Source organism: Vespula pensylvanica, chromosome 3, assembly GCF_014466175.1.
Source record: "Vespula pensylvanica isolate Volc-1 chromosome 3, ASM1446617v1, whole genome shotgun sequence".
NCBI classification, from domain to species: domain Eukaryota; kingdom Metazoa; phylum Arthropoda; class Insecta; order Hymenoptera; family Vespidae; genus Vespula; species Vespula pensylvanica.
The window spans coordinates 3,740,225-3,755,788 of NC_057687.1; the positions used below are offsets into that span (position 1 = coordinate 3,740,225).

Here is a 15,564-nt window from a genome sequence, read left to right on the forward strand (position 1 = left end):
CAACAAAAAATGAATATTGTAAAAACTGTATAAACTTAGCTAGGTATCTTTCGAATCTTGCTGTTCACCTTTCCACGCACGAACGTCACGATTAGATGTTACGCTTGCATTATTAATTTAATATGAGAGGATAATAATACATGCCCATAATAATAATAATAATAATAATAATAATAATAATAACGCACAGTATTCGATATAAGGAAAAATTAATTGCGATTTCACGGTGAGACGCGATGACAAGCAACGACGTGCCACACTGAAACTTTTAACGGTTCACTGCTTCTAATGTAACAAGCGCGGAAAGGTCGACTCTGATCTTATACAAAAAAAAAAAAAAAAAGAGGAGGCAAGACGGATGAAGTAAGCGATATACATGAAATCGATATCGCGTAGGTATTTAAGTTAAAAATATTCACATAGCGATTTCGAATGAAATAATCGTAAGAAATCCTAATCAAATTTCGTATATTCTCTTCTCTATTACGAGGCATTTAACGAAGATGTTTAGCAATATGTAAATAGAAAAATGTAAATTTGACAATTTTTCTCCACGAGAAAATTTATACGATCGGCATTAGCGAAACAGTAGGTCGTAGAGTCAGGGTGTTCGTGACCGTGACAGAAGAATCTCACCTTCTTGCTTGGCCTTGGCACAGGCCGGTCGATGAAGGGAAGAAAAAGACGCGAATCGGTTCTCTGGCACGGTGCCTTTCCCATGTAAACACAAATACCATTAACAAGCTTCGCCCTTCATCTTTGTTACTTCAAAAAAAAAAAAAAAAAAAAAAAAAAAAAAAAAGGAAAGAAAAAAGAAAAAAAGAAACGATAAGAAAAGAGAAACTTGTATAAAAAAATTCTATTAATCGCGTTATAAAATGATTAGGTTACACGAACTTATCGTACACGTGCTTAATCACTTTCAATAGGTTTACTTTCTATGTCTCCGTATATTATAAAAAGAAAGAAGTTTACTTTTCCTAGCCATTTTCCAATAAAATATGCTTATTGATATCTATAAATAGATATACCCATATAAATGTTCTATGAACATCTCATAAAAGTCAACCCATTAATAATTAATTAGCGCGAACAATTAATCATTTCACTGCATCCATTATCTGTCCTTGGCCCGGGAAATCTAAAAACCTGTGAGACTAGGATACGCATAGTGCGTAACTGTGTTAACATAATAAACAATCTCCACGTCCGGTGTATGATCCCACTGTTTACAGATCAGGACTATCAGGCGGGGTTAATCTTGGCTAAGAGATTAGCAAGAACATTAGGAAAACAATGAAGATATAAATATCATCGAAGGATGGGATAGATCATATCTTAAAGTTTCGATCAACTAAAGATCATCATCATATTTTAACGATTGATTGATTGCAGACCTAGTAAATAATATTGAAATGACTAGATTGGTCCGTTTGACGGATAAGAATTACCTTTGACTCGAGAGAAAGAAGGTAAACAAAAGAGCGAGTCCTATCCACGACTTCGATGAAGACAAGGATAAGTTGGAAGCAAGAGGATGACCCACCTGCATGCTTCCGCCGATCGCATGGTAGTAGACGACATTGGCACGGTCCAGCGAGGATGCCTCTTGGACAGAATCCAAACGTCAATTCTCAAATGCCAAAACTAGTTGTTCTGTCCAGATAAGGCAGACCAGATATCGGCCTTGCTCGCGGCTCGAAGAGCGACTGCAACAAAATCCGGTCGGTGCCGATGACGATGTCGAGTTGGTGGTGGTGGTGCTGGTAATAGTACTGGTGGTGGTGGTGGTGGTGGTGGTGGAAGAGGATGAGGATGAAAAAGAGGAGGAGGAGGAGGAGAAGGAGGAGGAGGAGGAGGAGAAGGAGGAGAAGGAGGAGAAGGAGGAGGAGGAAGAGGAGGAGGAGTACGCGTAGACGACGTGTGCGCGTTCGAGGCACCGGCGCGGCGTGTTCGAGGTCGAACCTGTTTTCACCCGTTTTAGCTGAAACTCGTGAGCGAAGAATCGAAAGCGGAAAGGGAAGAAGTTGAACACGAAGCCGAAGGACGAAAGAAAATTATTCGAGAGGAGACGACGTCTAGTCTGGTCGTAAGGAAACGATGAAAAGAGTAATGAAGTTGGTTATTCAAAAGCTCGAGAAAGACAAGGAAGAAGAAAACGAAGAAGAAGAGAAAGAGGGGAGAAGCCGAGAGGGCGTGACGCCGGCGCGAGAGGAACCCCCTAGGTCAAGGTCGTATAGTGGAAGCAGGAGAGAAAGGGTGCAGCAGCCTGCCAATACGGCCCTGAGCCCCATTTGGCCATCGGAGGCTCGTGCAGGACGATCTTCGTTTCACCTCTCCCGTTCTCTGCTTCTCCCTCTCTTTCTCTCTCTACCTCTCACTCTCACTCTCTCGTTCTATACACACCCCAACCCCTTTTTCTGATCGATATACCTACCCCAGACACATTTTCTCTCTTCCTATCCTCGACAACCGATCGCTCGTTGAAATAGTTCAATTAATAAAATAGTCGATTAAACGTTACTCAACTGATAATTAGGTCCTTACCATTAACCCTTGTCTCTAATTATTTCAACCTTTAGATTTTTAAGCATGCTTAATTATATTATGTTCCATTTGTTTCTACTTTTTTTTCTACTTCTCTGCGAATAAAAATTTTGGTTTTTGAATTTCTCTTCTCTTTTCCGAGCTCTATACAATTTTTCTTTTTTTTTCTGGCAAAACACTCTATTCTAGTGGATTATATATATATATATATATACACATACATATGTATATATATATATATACATATGCATATGCATATCCCGCTCTTTTATACTCTCTGCGCCTTGCTGCAGGTTTCACTTTTGACGTACCTCTTCCGTGAAAGTAGTAGTAAACGTATATAGTCCGGCGAGCCGCTGGCTGGACATAGTAACTGGAATGTATCCTTGCTCGACCTCGGCCTTGCAACGACCTGCAAACTATCCTACTTTACCCCTTCGCGCCTTCGTATTTTCGTTATACACTTTCTCAACCTCCATTACGTCTTTGCATCTTCGTACGACCTCTTTCCAAACAACCTAACGACCAATGGATATTCTCACAACTTCGTAATTGTCCGATCGAACCAACTCTCTAATTGCCCTCCATTCTATTATTCGTACTTCTAGGAGGTTTGATTTTATCAGGCTTGATTATCGTTAATTTGAGAATCCAGATTAAAAAGAAAAAAAGAAAGAAAAAAGAAGTAGAAGCAAAAGAAAAAAAAAATCTCAATGAAAATCTATTCGTGAAGTTTTCAACGTTGACACGAAAGGCCTAATAATTACGAAATATCGAGAACAGAGATACGACGAGATGCCTTTGTCATACTACGAACCATTCATACCCATGATTAATTTTATCTTACGCTGTCCTTGTGAACATTAATACTTAAACGTACTAATAATAACGATGTACGATAATATGAGAAGCCTGTGGTTAGAATGGCGAATGCGATGTTACGTGATTGGAATGTCGTAAACCCTCTGAGGCCAATTCGCATCTACTGAATTGAATTCCAAAGAAGGATGCGTAAATCCTTGAAGAAAAATGAACGGACGAACGTTAGCTACCCTTGGATACAATTTTGGAAAATCATGTATACATATTGAATATCATATTACGTAAAGTAACGTCTACATATATATATATATATATGTATATATACACGTGGATATAAAACGTCCATAAAAGTTTGACATTAGGAACAACCGTACGAGCTTTTATCGTTCTTCAGGACATTAGGAAGGAAGAGAAAGGAAAAAGATTGTAGACACATTCGCAACGAACGATTCGAGGATAGAGAACGATCGTTAATGGAACGTAGATGTTCGATAAATGCTCGAGACAATAGTCGCTATCATCATCGACTTTGCTTTATCGTGATTCTATCGAAACTCGAGATATTTCTTTATGTTCCATCGTATCGTAACGTCGCTTCGCACTTTACGTAGCTATTGGTTTTACACTTTCATCTGATAGTTACCGTTTCGTTCAAGAAATAAACGTACATACATTGTTACGGTCGTTTAATAATTTCATATCGAACGACATTCCCTCGATTGAAGTGTAATCGTAGGTATTGCAACGAGATATTCGATATATCTTGAAAAATTAAAGAGATAGAAAAAAAAAGCAGAGGAAGAAAAATAAAAAGAAAGAAGACAAAGAAAAAAAAAAGAAAATATAAGAAAATATGTGAAGGATAATCGATGTTTTTGATGTACCTTGAATTTATAAAACATATTAATATGATGTAAGTAAGATATCGATTTCAGACCGCGAACTTTATCAAGGACAACGTGCTTGCGTCTACACAGATGCAACAGATGCATACTTGGGAAGAAGAGCTTTCCCGATGACGTGCAACACGTGTTCTAAAATCCTCTTGTAAAACTTGTCAAACTTTCCTTTTTTATAAGACGATAATGATATTCGCGGTCGCATATCGACAAACGGTTAACTTTATGCTCTCGTAATCATCCGATAAAAAACCAGCTAAGCTTTTACGAGCCCTTTCGTGAAATCGATGGGGTGGGGGGAGGTTGAGAGAGAAAAGAAAAAAAAAATGGAGACGGCGCGAGATTAAATTGAAAAAAGGGGAAGGAAGACGTGTCGAAAGATGTTAAGAGAGGGCAGCAGTTATAAGCGCAACAACGTTTCGTATCGACCTAACGCGATAAAATAGAATCGTCAAAGAACTTTTTAATTTGCCGGCTTAATCGTATCGATGAAAGAATCGATTTGATAGGAGATACGAAAGCGTGTAGATCAAAGTGATTTAAGTGGAAGGACTTATTCTTAACGTTAAGAAGGATAATTTAATTGCCCGTGAGATCAAAGAGAAAATTCAACTTAATTAGTTCTGTACTAATTAATCAAAAACTCGAGAGCAGAACGAATCCATTTTATTTATTTTCAAACGATCTTTTAGAGTTACAAATAAGAAAAAAAAATGAAAAGAATCAAATCCATTACCACGATTTTTTTTTTTTTTCGCAAACGTTTAATCGTAATACTAATTGACTTATCAAAAATAATAAAGATAATAAAATTGCTCGCGATAACGAGCTCGATCTTTACGCTCGATCGTTAATGAAACGATCGTGATCGTTAACGGTGAACGACCGAAATGATCGCTAAATCGGCGATAGATGGAGCCTACTGTACGCGATTGGCCGCGATCGATGGATTTTATTTTCTCGTGGCAATGCTTGGCCGCAGGCAGGGAAAGCTTCTCTTCTTGGAGACTTCGCGCGCGCACGGCGCCATTGCCATTCCTCTTTCGTTGATATTACCGCTACTACTGCCTCTTCTTCTTTTCCTTTCACCGGCGAGGCATATGTCACTGCAGGGCCGCACGATCATTTCTTCCAAATGATACCTCTTTCTTCATTTCCTACTCTACAAATATCTATTTCTTCAAAAGAAAGGAAACAAGAAGAAGAAGAGAAAAAATTAACCCTCGTTTGCTCTTTCTCTTCTTTAATCGAATTAAAAATTAAAAAGAAAAAAGAATCGTGGTTTGAAGCAAGAATTCGTATTTTTCTAAATAATTCCTTTATCAAATTATTAATTTTTATATAAAAAAAAAAAAAAAAAAAAAAAAAAAACGACTCCATCATGTCGATATGATATTTCGATTGCAAGATTTCTTATTGAGGAAGTCAACCAACTCCCGCTGCGATCGAAATTTATTGCCTGTTGCCAACGACAAATAAATCTTTGATCTTGATAAAAGAGCGACTCGATGTGGTATAACAATTGTGGGTCATCGATGGGAAAATAAAATGTTTCCTCGAGTGTTCAACTTCGCTACGATTTAATAGAGGAATACGTGAACTATGTATTTGAAATACACGACTAATATGTCAGACATAGTCACGAGTCGTTGCCGATAGCTAGCAAAGGGTAAATTCCATCGGGAGAATTTCTCAATGGATTCGAGTCGATCATCGAAACGTATTTTTTAAATGAATTACAAAAACACTCGATATTGTATTTATTTCGTGAAAATTTGTTAAAAAAGAAAAAATTCGTTACAAAATTTCGAATGATTCGAAATAATCAACGAATCATTGCTGGAAATCTTTATAACTATAAAAGACACAAGCCTGTAATAAATCTGTATTATAGAGTCTGACACAAAGTATTCGAATAAGGTTACACCCATCCTGAATCGACGTTGTTCTGCCAAAGGAGCTGGAAGATTCGCAAGAGTGCGAATCTGGCATTCACTTCTCTTCTTCTCTCTTTATTTCTCTCTCTCTCTCTCTCTCTCTCTCTCTCTCTCTTTTTTTTTTGTCTCTTTTCTTACCGACCTCAGCAGGACATACGAGATGGTGCAATAATCGCGTTTTGCGTACGCTAACGTCGTTTACGTCGTCCGAAACTGGCAGATGGGTTGGCTTGAAACTGGCAAACTACTTCTTCCTCTTTTCACTTTGACATTTGAGAAAAAGGAGAAGCCCGTCTTCGAAATCGACCCTAACTCTCCACCCGTTACATCGAAATGTGATTCGATCAACGAACGTGCCACATCAAAATTACATAATTTATATAAACGCTGTTGATCTCTCTCTCTCTCTCTCTCTCTCTCTTTCTCTTTCTTTCTCTTTCTTTCTCTCTCTCTCTTCCTCAGTCACATGGACTCTTTCTTACTCGTTTCGCGGCAAGGATACTCAACGTGATCGATGAACGAGCACGCGTCAGGTGACTCGAAACCTCGAACCTTGAAGTTCAAGAGTTAACAGGCAAGTCAAACAACGAGTTGATAATTCAATCGTTGGTCATGCAATTTTTTAGGTAGAATTCGGTTATAGAAACTCTATCGTGGATAGAATTATAATGAAAAAGAAAACTTTTGCCAATGAATAGTTGTAGTAACTCTTAGCCATCCCAAAGGGAGGAGGATCGGCCGAGTTGTTCGTACGTACCTGGATAAGAGTCGACAGGCAAGCAGAAAACGTGTGCGACGCTAGAGAAAGAGGGGACCAGAAAGGATTGTAGTGGTGGTAGCAATATAAGGCCCAACGAGTGGCGGGCTTCAGCCAGTCCGTGAACGGTACCTACACCTTCAAGGTCCGCGTCCTTGAAGGCTATCTTACCCTCGGATATACGATCATCTTCAGGCAGTATCGTCGACCTTAGATCCTTTCGAGCGCCCGCGAGCGCCTCCAACGACGGTTCTTCCGATTCTAAACTTTCATAAACACCCCTTCTTTAGCCTCTTGATATCCTTAAAAACCATCAACAGAAGTGACCATCTTCAATCGAATCTAAGAAAACACTTCTTTCGTTCTTCGCAATCCTCCCAATTGCTTCGCTTTCGAAGTGATCGTGCTAGACAAGAGAAAAAGACAGAAAGACAACGGTAAAGACGATAAGAACACAGGAGAAACGAAGAGCCAAGGTGATAAAAGCTTGTGAAACGAAAGGACAAGGTTTTCCCAGGAAGAATTTTACTGTGCTTTAGAGCTCGAGGATGAGGTCCTCGTTGGTTCTATTCTTCGCGGTGGCAGTCTTCGCTTATACCGGTGAGTTTGAATCGTCGATCAATGTGATCCGTGATAAAGAAATACGATCGATTTTTGATCAGGTAGATTAATTTAGGATGACGAACATCTGTTTGCTCGATCGGTGAATAGATTAATACTTTTAAGCAACGGTCGATAGTCGAGCGAGGGTAATTCGGTAATTCGTTTAAGATTTTCACGATTACCTATTCGAAAGTCAACCATTTCTACGAGGAATCTCGAGAAAACACTGACGCGAAACGCATCGCTTGGATTCAAAATGGCGGAAATGAGTATAGGAGTCAGTACCCTCTTTGAATTTCCCTGCTCTTTGACGGAGTGACGCGTTCGAACACTTTCCTGATCGCTCGCTCGGACTTTCCGGCTCCAATCGAGAACTCGAAAGCGAGAGAAAATATCTTGACGCGAATTCTGGCGAGTACGAGACGTTAAGTTGCATAAGAGATTAGAGCGTGAAAGCCTCGGTCGGTCCCGGATGGGTGACGTCACTGCCGTGCCCTGCCGTCTGAAAAAGCAGCAGTGGGGGGACAACTTTCCCCGTTTGTCGCTTTGCCGTACGAGCTATACTCGAGAACTCGTGGAACCAAAAACGCGTAAAACGCGATACGTTCACCGTGGAAGGTCGCTTTGCTTTCGGTTACGATCGAAACATTCTCACAAGGATTTTTCTAACGGTCGTTAATTATCCAAATACCTTAACCTTGAAAAATCTCATAAAGAACAAACGTTATAAATACCTCTATCTTTAGAGGGCTTCACTCGAGTGAAAAGACAGGAAGACAAAAAGGAAGAGAGTTTCGAGAACGAAATCTGCAAGGAAAAGGAGGCTGGAGAATGGTTCAGATTGGTAGCCGGCGAGGGCGACAACTGTCGGGACGTTATTCAATGCACGAGTTCCGGTCTCCAAGCTATACGATGCCCGGCTGGTCTTTACTTCGACATCGAGAAGCAAACGTGCGATTGGAAGGACTCGGTGAATAACTGCAAACTTAAAAATAAGGAGAGGAAATCGAAGCCTCTTCTGTATACCGAGGAACCTCTCTGCCAAGATGGATACTTGGCCTGTGCCGATCAGTCCTGTATAGAGAGAGGATTGTTCTGTAACGGCGAGAAGGATTGTACCGATGGATCCGACGAAAATATTTGCGGTAAGTTCGAGAACTCGATTCTCTGATTAGAGCGTTCTCTAATAGATCGAACGATGATCCTACGTCATTAACTTTTCATCCTGATCACAGACATGGACAACGATCCGAACAGCGCTCCTCCTTGTGACCCTGCCGTCTGCGTACTTCCCGATTGCTTCTGCTCCGAAGATGGAACGAGCATCCCCGGTGATCTTCCGGCCAAGGACGTGCCGCAGATGATCACGATAACCTTCGACGATGCCATCAACAACAACAATATCGGTCTCTACAAAGAGATCTTCAACGGAAAACGCAAGAATCCTAATGGTTGCGACATCAAGGCCACCTTCTTCGTCTCTCACAAATACACTAATTACTCGGCTGTGCAAGAGATGCACAGGAAAGGCCATGAGATTGCGGTACACTCGATCTCGTAAGCAAAAACACTTTTTCTAACCGACGACGATGCACGATGTTATAATATTACCTGTAACTCGATGACTCCGATTGGTTACTAATAATTCTTTTCATTTTTTAGTCATAACGATAACGAACGCTTCTGGTCTAACGCTACGGTTGACGAATGGGCCAAAGAAATGGCTGGTATGAGAGTCATCGTCGAGAAGTTCGCCAACATAACTGACAATACTGTCGTTGGTGTCAGAGCACCGTATCTTCGAGTAGGTGGCAACAATCAGTTCACGATGATGGAAGAACAGTCCTTTTTATACGATTCGACGATCACTGCGGCATTGAATAATCCACCTCTTTGGCCTTACACCATGTACTTCAGGATGCCTCATCGTTGCCATGGAAATCTTCAGCATTGTCCGACAAGGTGAGTTTCATCTTCGAAAAAAGAAAACTTAGAAAGAAGCAAAAGAAATAAGAGAAAATATAACGATTAAATTCTTACTCAGATCGCACGCTGTGTGGGAAATGGTGATGAACGAATTGGATCGTCGCGAGGACCCACAAAACGATGAATATCTTCCTGGATGCGCTATGGTCGACTCTTGCAGCAACATCTTGACCGGAGATCAATTCTTGGACTTCCTTAATCACAATTTCAACCGTCATTATCAACAAAACCGCGCGCCTCTTGGTCTCTATTTCCATGCTGCCTGGTTAAAGAACAATCCTGAATTCCTCGACGCTTTCCTTTATTGGATCGATGACATATTGGAAAATCAAAAAGACGTTTACTTCGTAACGATGACCCAAGTGATCCAATGGATCCAGAACCCTCGTACTATCTCCGAATCTAAAAACTTCGAGTCCTGGAAAGAGAAATGTGTCGTCGATGGACCACCAGCCTGTTGGGTTCCCCATACTTGTAAATTAACTGCGAAAGACATCCCTGGGGAGACCATAAATCTTCAGACTTGCGTACGTTGCCCCAACAACTACCCCTGGATCGATGACCCCACAGGCGATGGTTTCTACTTGTAAAAGAGTATCGTCTCCTCGTTCCTTCTTCTCGTCTAAGTCAATTCTTCTACCCCTTTCTTACGTTCGTCCCTACATATCCGCCGCGTCCTAATTAGCTCGTTCCGTACCGAACGTGCCTTGCCCTTTCCGAATTTCGTGATGGAACATGTGGCGTCTGGACGATCGCCGACTGACACTCCTGCGTGTTGAGACTTCAATTTCAAGATTGACAATCACGAGATCATAATAATCGACTAACGATCGTAACAGGGATCTCTTTTCAAAATCTCGGAAGAAAGAGAGAGATAGATAGATAAAGATAGAAATGGGATCGTCGAGAGAGATTAATCATCTTTCGATCGGCTACATTCTTAACGCGCGCCAACGCCAGAGATCTGTGATAAATCCTCGAACTCGTGTCCTTGAGATTTTTGGGAAGACAAAGACCAGGATATATAAAAGACGGCGACGAAGACAATGACGAGAGTATTCGCGGAATTCAAGCCACGTCGGCGACGCTAACATAATTTCTTTTCTCCCACCCTTCTTCTTGTTCTTCTTTTTGTCCATTTATCCAATATCCCAATCCCAGCGTCTTTCATAGTCTTCAAGAGAAACTGCGGACCCATTAAAACAGTTGGGCTCTACGGCAACGCTCGATGTATAATATAATAAGACGCACGTCCTTGCCTTTTCCTAAGACATCCTTTATTTTCTTTCCTCGCTTCTCCCATCTTACATCTTTCGGAGAGAAGACCCACCCCCTTTCGCTCTTTTTAATGGAACACCCTTATATTTTTCTAAGGGTCGACCAGACTATATATGTATATATATATATATATATATATATATATGTATATAAATATTAAATATTATTGCGTATGTATATTTTTAAAGAAATAAGTGATAGTACCAACATCGTTTACAAAAGAATGAACCTTTAATAAAAGATCCCGATAAATTTGAACGAGTCTACTTGCCGTTTTAACCCTTTCCCTTCGATACTTGGACAAAACACACGTGGGTGGATAAGGTCGCCAACCAGCCTCGGCCTTAATTCCATCCTCCTCGTCAAAGAATAAACCGTATTAAGATCAAGGCCATTCTCTAACTAGGATGACTTATTAAAGATCGAGAATCACTTACGATCGCGGCTAGTAGGTAAAAAAAATCTCAGTTAACTTTCTCTCTTTATTAAAGATAATTAATAAACGATGGTTCTTCCGTTAGAACTCACCTACGATTAAATCAAGATTAATAAAACTCCTAATGAATAAAATCCACGATAGAAACTCGTTTCTCCGAGTTAAAAATACTATGCTCGATCATCGGCCAAGATTACCTTTTTCTCTTTCCTACGGAGATAACTACCTACGATACATCTTATTATATTCTAAAATAAAGCGTCTAATAAAGTAGTTAATTATAATTACAGTTTTATGAAATGAGTTACACATCATGTTGCGAAACCGGAGGAATATAACGTTCATTTGAATCCGCTTAAGATAGAAGATACCACGAATGCTTACATTACGCATTCCATAGAGATGCTAGCATTCGTGAGTCCCTAGCAGCGACCATTTGTCATTATAACGTAGTACGTAAGGTACTATGGCACTTGTTAATGCAATTTCGAAAGTTGTCAAGTTATCCTTCATAAATGAACGTCTTAATAATCGATCATAAAGTAAGAAATCAAAGACATCGTCTAATCGTCGTAAAACTCCTTATGTAGCTATTTACAGAAAGGATAATCGTTGGATCGTCCGTATAGAATTCCATCACTTTCCATGCGGAGAGAAGAGGTAGCCAGAGAGAGAGAGAGAGAGAAAGAGAAAAAGAGAGAGAAAGAGAGAGAGAGAGAGAGGGAGAAAGAAAGAGAGAGTGAGAGGGAGATGACAGTGCGGATGAAGGTGGGACGAGAAAAAAAATATCAGTAACCTCGTGAAATACCAACCAGCCGACACTGCTGTAGTCTCACCAACGACGATTGCATTCCAATGCAGCCTTTCTTCTTTCGATCCTTTAAGCGCCATTTCCACATACAGGACACAAATAAGGTATCTTTTAACATCCAACATTTTTTCAACTCGTCGCACGCGACCGACCCCGTTTTGTATAGTTCCATGTAGCTTCGTAATTCTTTTGATCGTTAATGTAAAAGAGAAAAAGAAAGAAAGAGAAAAAGAAAGAAAAAGAAAAAGAAAGAGAGAGAAAGAGAGAGAGAGCTAAGAAGAGATAGAAAAAAGAGAAAAAATATCTAATACCTCTCGAATATATTATATATATATATATATGATAAATGACAAGAGAGATGTAATAATCCTATATGATCATCTTCTCGACGATGATAGCCATCCCGCGACACTCTCGTAATAGAAAGTTTCTCTCCGCGAAGTAGCGTTCTTCCGCTCGCACGCACTTACGTGATCATCGCAGATCGATTTTTCTTATCTCATGTAAATGCGACATCCTACCCACGATGAAATTCCTTTCATGAGCCGACGCATAGATTTCGTAACCCTATTCGTTTTGCATCTCGGTCGAATAGAACCGGTAGTCATCTTCCTTTTCTTCCGATCATTTTATATATGATAGACAATACAACTTTCTCATACTCATTTGTTAATTAATTAATAACACTGAGTTCGTGTATATAGATATAATCATAATTAATTGTAATATTCCCATTAAATAATTTTTCCAAGAGAAACTTATTACTCGGTTATTCGAATATTATCATTCGAATCAACTATGAATATGAAAAATAGCGAGCTAACGAAGCTCTCATATACTCGGAGCAATGGTTACGGTTGGACCTGAAAATCTCGCGCAAGCGAAAGTAGAGAAAGCTGACTATCTCGGTATAACGGCAAGGCCGTTCCCGGTTATAAGTCGAAAGGCGCGTTCGAAGCCACTCGGGATGCCAAAGAGATCACGTGCGACGATCTGTTCTCATGCACCATCATTTATTGATTCTTCTTCTCTCAATTTATCGTTCATTTACAACAATTCGATTCGAAACGAATTCGCTTCTTTAAAATTTATCCATAACCTTTCACAAAAAGGAAATGCTTAAGGGATCATATGTAATTAAAATTAAATGTTATTAAAAAAAAAAACGATTTTTTAGAAATACTTTTATCCTAAAGATATTATTCTTTAAAAATATTCATCAGGAAATTTCAAAAATTAACAAAGTTATAAGTGACCTCGCCAAGTTCAACATTAAATGTACCCTTAAACTTTAAAAGCTGTTTTCTTTGAAAAATTATTGGAACGATTTCAATGAATGTTGACATGATTATTTTACGTATCATTATTTGATCTTTGTCATATGGAAAATGTTTTAAGGATCGTAGATTTTCTTTAATCATTAAAAAGCTATTACAATTTTTTATCGAAAATCATGATTCGATTCGTGATATTTTGTGATTAAGTGAAAATATTAGACATCGGCTTCGTGAAAGACTGATTTTTTAATATACTTTAAAAGCTTCTCGGTTTTTTCATTTTGATAATGTCCTAAGGAAACATTATTGATACCGCAAAAGCCACAAACACCATAAGAAACGACTCTACTTGATTAGACATTAGGAAAAACAGATAACTTCAATTTTTTGTTTTTGAAATATATTCCTCAAAGTATAGATTATTAGAAATATTTAATATTTTGTTATTAATAAAATAAATTCAAAGAAATCATAAAAATTGTTTTTGTTTTTAAACTATCTAGGTATATGTAACCTCTTAAATAGCAATCGAGATCGAGGCAAATAATTTTCAATAATTACGTATGCATCTAAGATGCTACATCGATGTTCGTTGTGTCCCAGTCAAAATGTATGCCGGTGAAACTGACATTCTACTAGGTCAGTGGGTGACTGAAGTTATCTTTCATAGTAGTTATAAATGATTATTATAATATATTATATCTCTCCCCTCTTACAATTTTCATTTCTTGTCAAATTATACGAATAGAGCACACGTATACCTACTTATTCTTTCAAACAATTTTTATCTTATTCATTGAAAAAAAAATTATATGATTTAAAGATAATAATATTATATTTATATGATATAATAATAAAACTTATAGAATTAAATGACTACAATCATCGCGAGTCTAACGTTTTTGTCAAATAATGCAGATCATAAATATTTTCTGTCAAAAAAAAAAATAAAGAAAAGTAAAACATTGGTATTATAATTCCGACAAAATAAAATTATTCCTAAATTAAAATGAGAGAGAACAAAATTAAAAAAAAAAAAATAAGCTTCCTTCGAGCCGGATTTGAACCAGCGACCTATGGATGTCCAATATCGATTAACCAACTACAGTCCACCGCTCTACCAACTGAGCTATCGAAGGCTTATGATTTCAGGGTGTAAGTTAACACTTTATATGTTACGTTAACTGTATTAAAATATAAAAAGAAATAATATAAATTAATTGTTCCATAAGATAAAGAAAAAAATATCCTTCGAGCCGGATTCGAACCAGCGACCTATGGATTTCCATGTACATTTTATATAAATTAATCGACTACAGTCCACCGCTCTACCAACTGAGCTATCGAAGGCTTATGATGATTCGATTTCGCTCGTACCTACCTTATTTAAATCGTTATTACCACGAAGTAAAATAAAATATATATTTCCCTTGATTTAAATGAGAAAAAATATCCTTCGAGCCGGATTCGAACCAGCGACCTATGGATACCTGTCTATCATATTATTGATTTCCAACTACAGTCCACCGCTCTACCAACTGAGCTACCGAAGGCTTGTGCCTCGTATAGTTATATCACCCCTGAGTTATCCAGGTTACAATTAAAATAAATAAAAATAATTATACACTTACATATTTTATTTCAAAATGTTTCTTCGAACCTTATTTATACCAATGTAATTTATGGATGTATAATTAGCAGATACGTATAATAATTAACTACATTCCACTGTTCTACCATCTGAGCTACCGAAGGATGTTATACAATTAATTTGATTCACCTCTCATTTTTCATTCATCAATTGGAGAACGTCATTTGGAAAATTCATGTATTCAACGTCTTACGTATAAATTATATGAAATAACGATATCTTTAACAAGCACTAGTATGAGTAATATCCTCCCCTTTTTTTTGCTTTACACGATGTAAGGATCGACAGGAACATAATAACAATTTTCATTCCACTACCAGGCATTTTACACAGATATCGTTCCACCTGGCCGAACATAAGTTCTCTTTTCACTGCACCTAGTACAATGATACGATTGTCGAGCTCGCTCGTGTAAAGTAACCACAAGAATAACCACCGTGTCCGCTTCTCGGACTTAATGGGAAATAAATTACATGTGGAAAATACTATTAGTTAAACCTGTTTATAAGAAGGTAAATTTTTGAAAGATAAAGAGATACATCAGCGATCATTTTAATTAA

General features: G+C 38.4%; 2 protein-coding genes and 3 non-coding genes across 10 annotated transcripts in view; 1 reads left to right on the forward strand and 4 right to left on the reverse strand.

The window, feature by feature from the left end:
- Nucleotides 1-1,783, reverse strand: part of LOC122627961 (palmitoyltransferase ZDHHC5-A) — an 8,176-nt gene extending 6,393 nt beyond the window's left edge. For 2 of the 6 annotated variants that reach the window (XM_043809662.1, XM_043809660.1), the window contains exons 1-2: nt 1,547-1,783; nt 637-711 (exon numbers count right to left, since the gene is read on the reverse strand). In XM_043809662.1, the coding sequence (XP_043665597.1) occupies nt 637-711; nt 1,547-1,552 (81 nt within the window). In that variant the 5' untranslated portion in view covers nt 1,553-1,783. Of the gene's footprint in view, nt 1-636; nt 736-1,546 lie in introns of those variants that run through there. The other 4 variants (XM_043809664.1, XM_043809663.1, XM_043809661.1 and 1 more) reach the window with 2 other exon arrangements.
- A 5,204-nt stretch (nt 1,784-6,987) lies between these two features.
- On the forward strand, nt 6,988-11,087 carry LOC122627955 (chitin deacetylase 1). The gene is made up of 5 exons (XM_043809648.1): nt 6,988-7,562; nt 8,312-8,710; nt 8,801-9,122; nt 9,228-9,527; nt 9,610-11,087. Exons 1-5 carry the CDS (start codon nt 7,511-7,513, stop codon nt 10,139-10,141), a joined length of 1,605 nt encoding a protein of 534 aa, XP_043665583.1. The 5' UTR covers nt 6,988-7,510; the 3' UTR covers nt 10,142-11,087.
- A 3,312-nt stretch (nt 11,088-14,399) lies between these two features.
- Trnay-gua lies at nt 14,400-14,492 on the reverse strand. Its single transcript has 2 exons — nt 14,456-14,492; nt 14,400-14,435 (listed from the first exon to the last, which is right to left on the reverse strand). It is a non-coding gene; the product is annotated as a tRNA-Tyr (tRNA).
- A 108-nt stretch (nt 14,493-14,600) lies between these two features.
- Trnay-gua lies at nt 14,601-14,703 on the reverse strand. Its single transcript has 2 exons — nt 14,667-14,703; nt 14,601-14,636 (listed from the first exon to the last, which is right to left on the reverse strand). It is a non-coding gene; the product is annotated as a tRNA-Tyr (tRNA).
- Nucleotides 14,704-14,805: 102 nt separating this feature from the next.
- On the reverse strand, nt 14,806-14,906 carry Trnay-gua. The gene is made up of 2 exons: nt 14,870-14,906; nt 14,806-14,841 (listed from the first exon to the last, which is right to left on the reverse strand). It is a non-coding gene; the product is annotated as a tRNA-Tyr (tRNA).
- Between the last annotated feature and the right edge of the window lie 658 nt (nt 14,907-15,564).

Excerpts from the sequence above, each read along its gene's own strand:
- LOC122627955 (XM_043809648.1), top strand. The coding sequence starts at position 7,511 with ATGAGGTCCTCGTTGGTTCTATTCTTCGCGGTGGCAGTCTTCGCTTAT. Across the intron at positions 8,711-8,800 it reads ATCCGACGAAAATATTTGCG|ACATGGACAACGATCCGAAC; the intron begins GTAAGTTCGAGA and ends TCCTGATCACAG. Across the intron at positions 9,528-9,609 it reads CTTCAGCATTGTCCGACAAG|ATCGCACGCTGTGTGGGAAA; the intron begins GTGAGTTTCATC and ends ATTCTTACTCAG.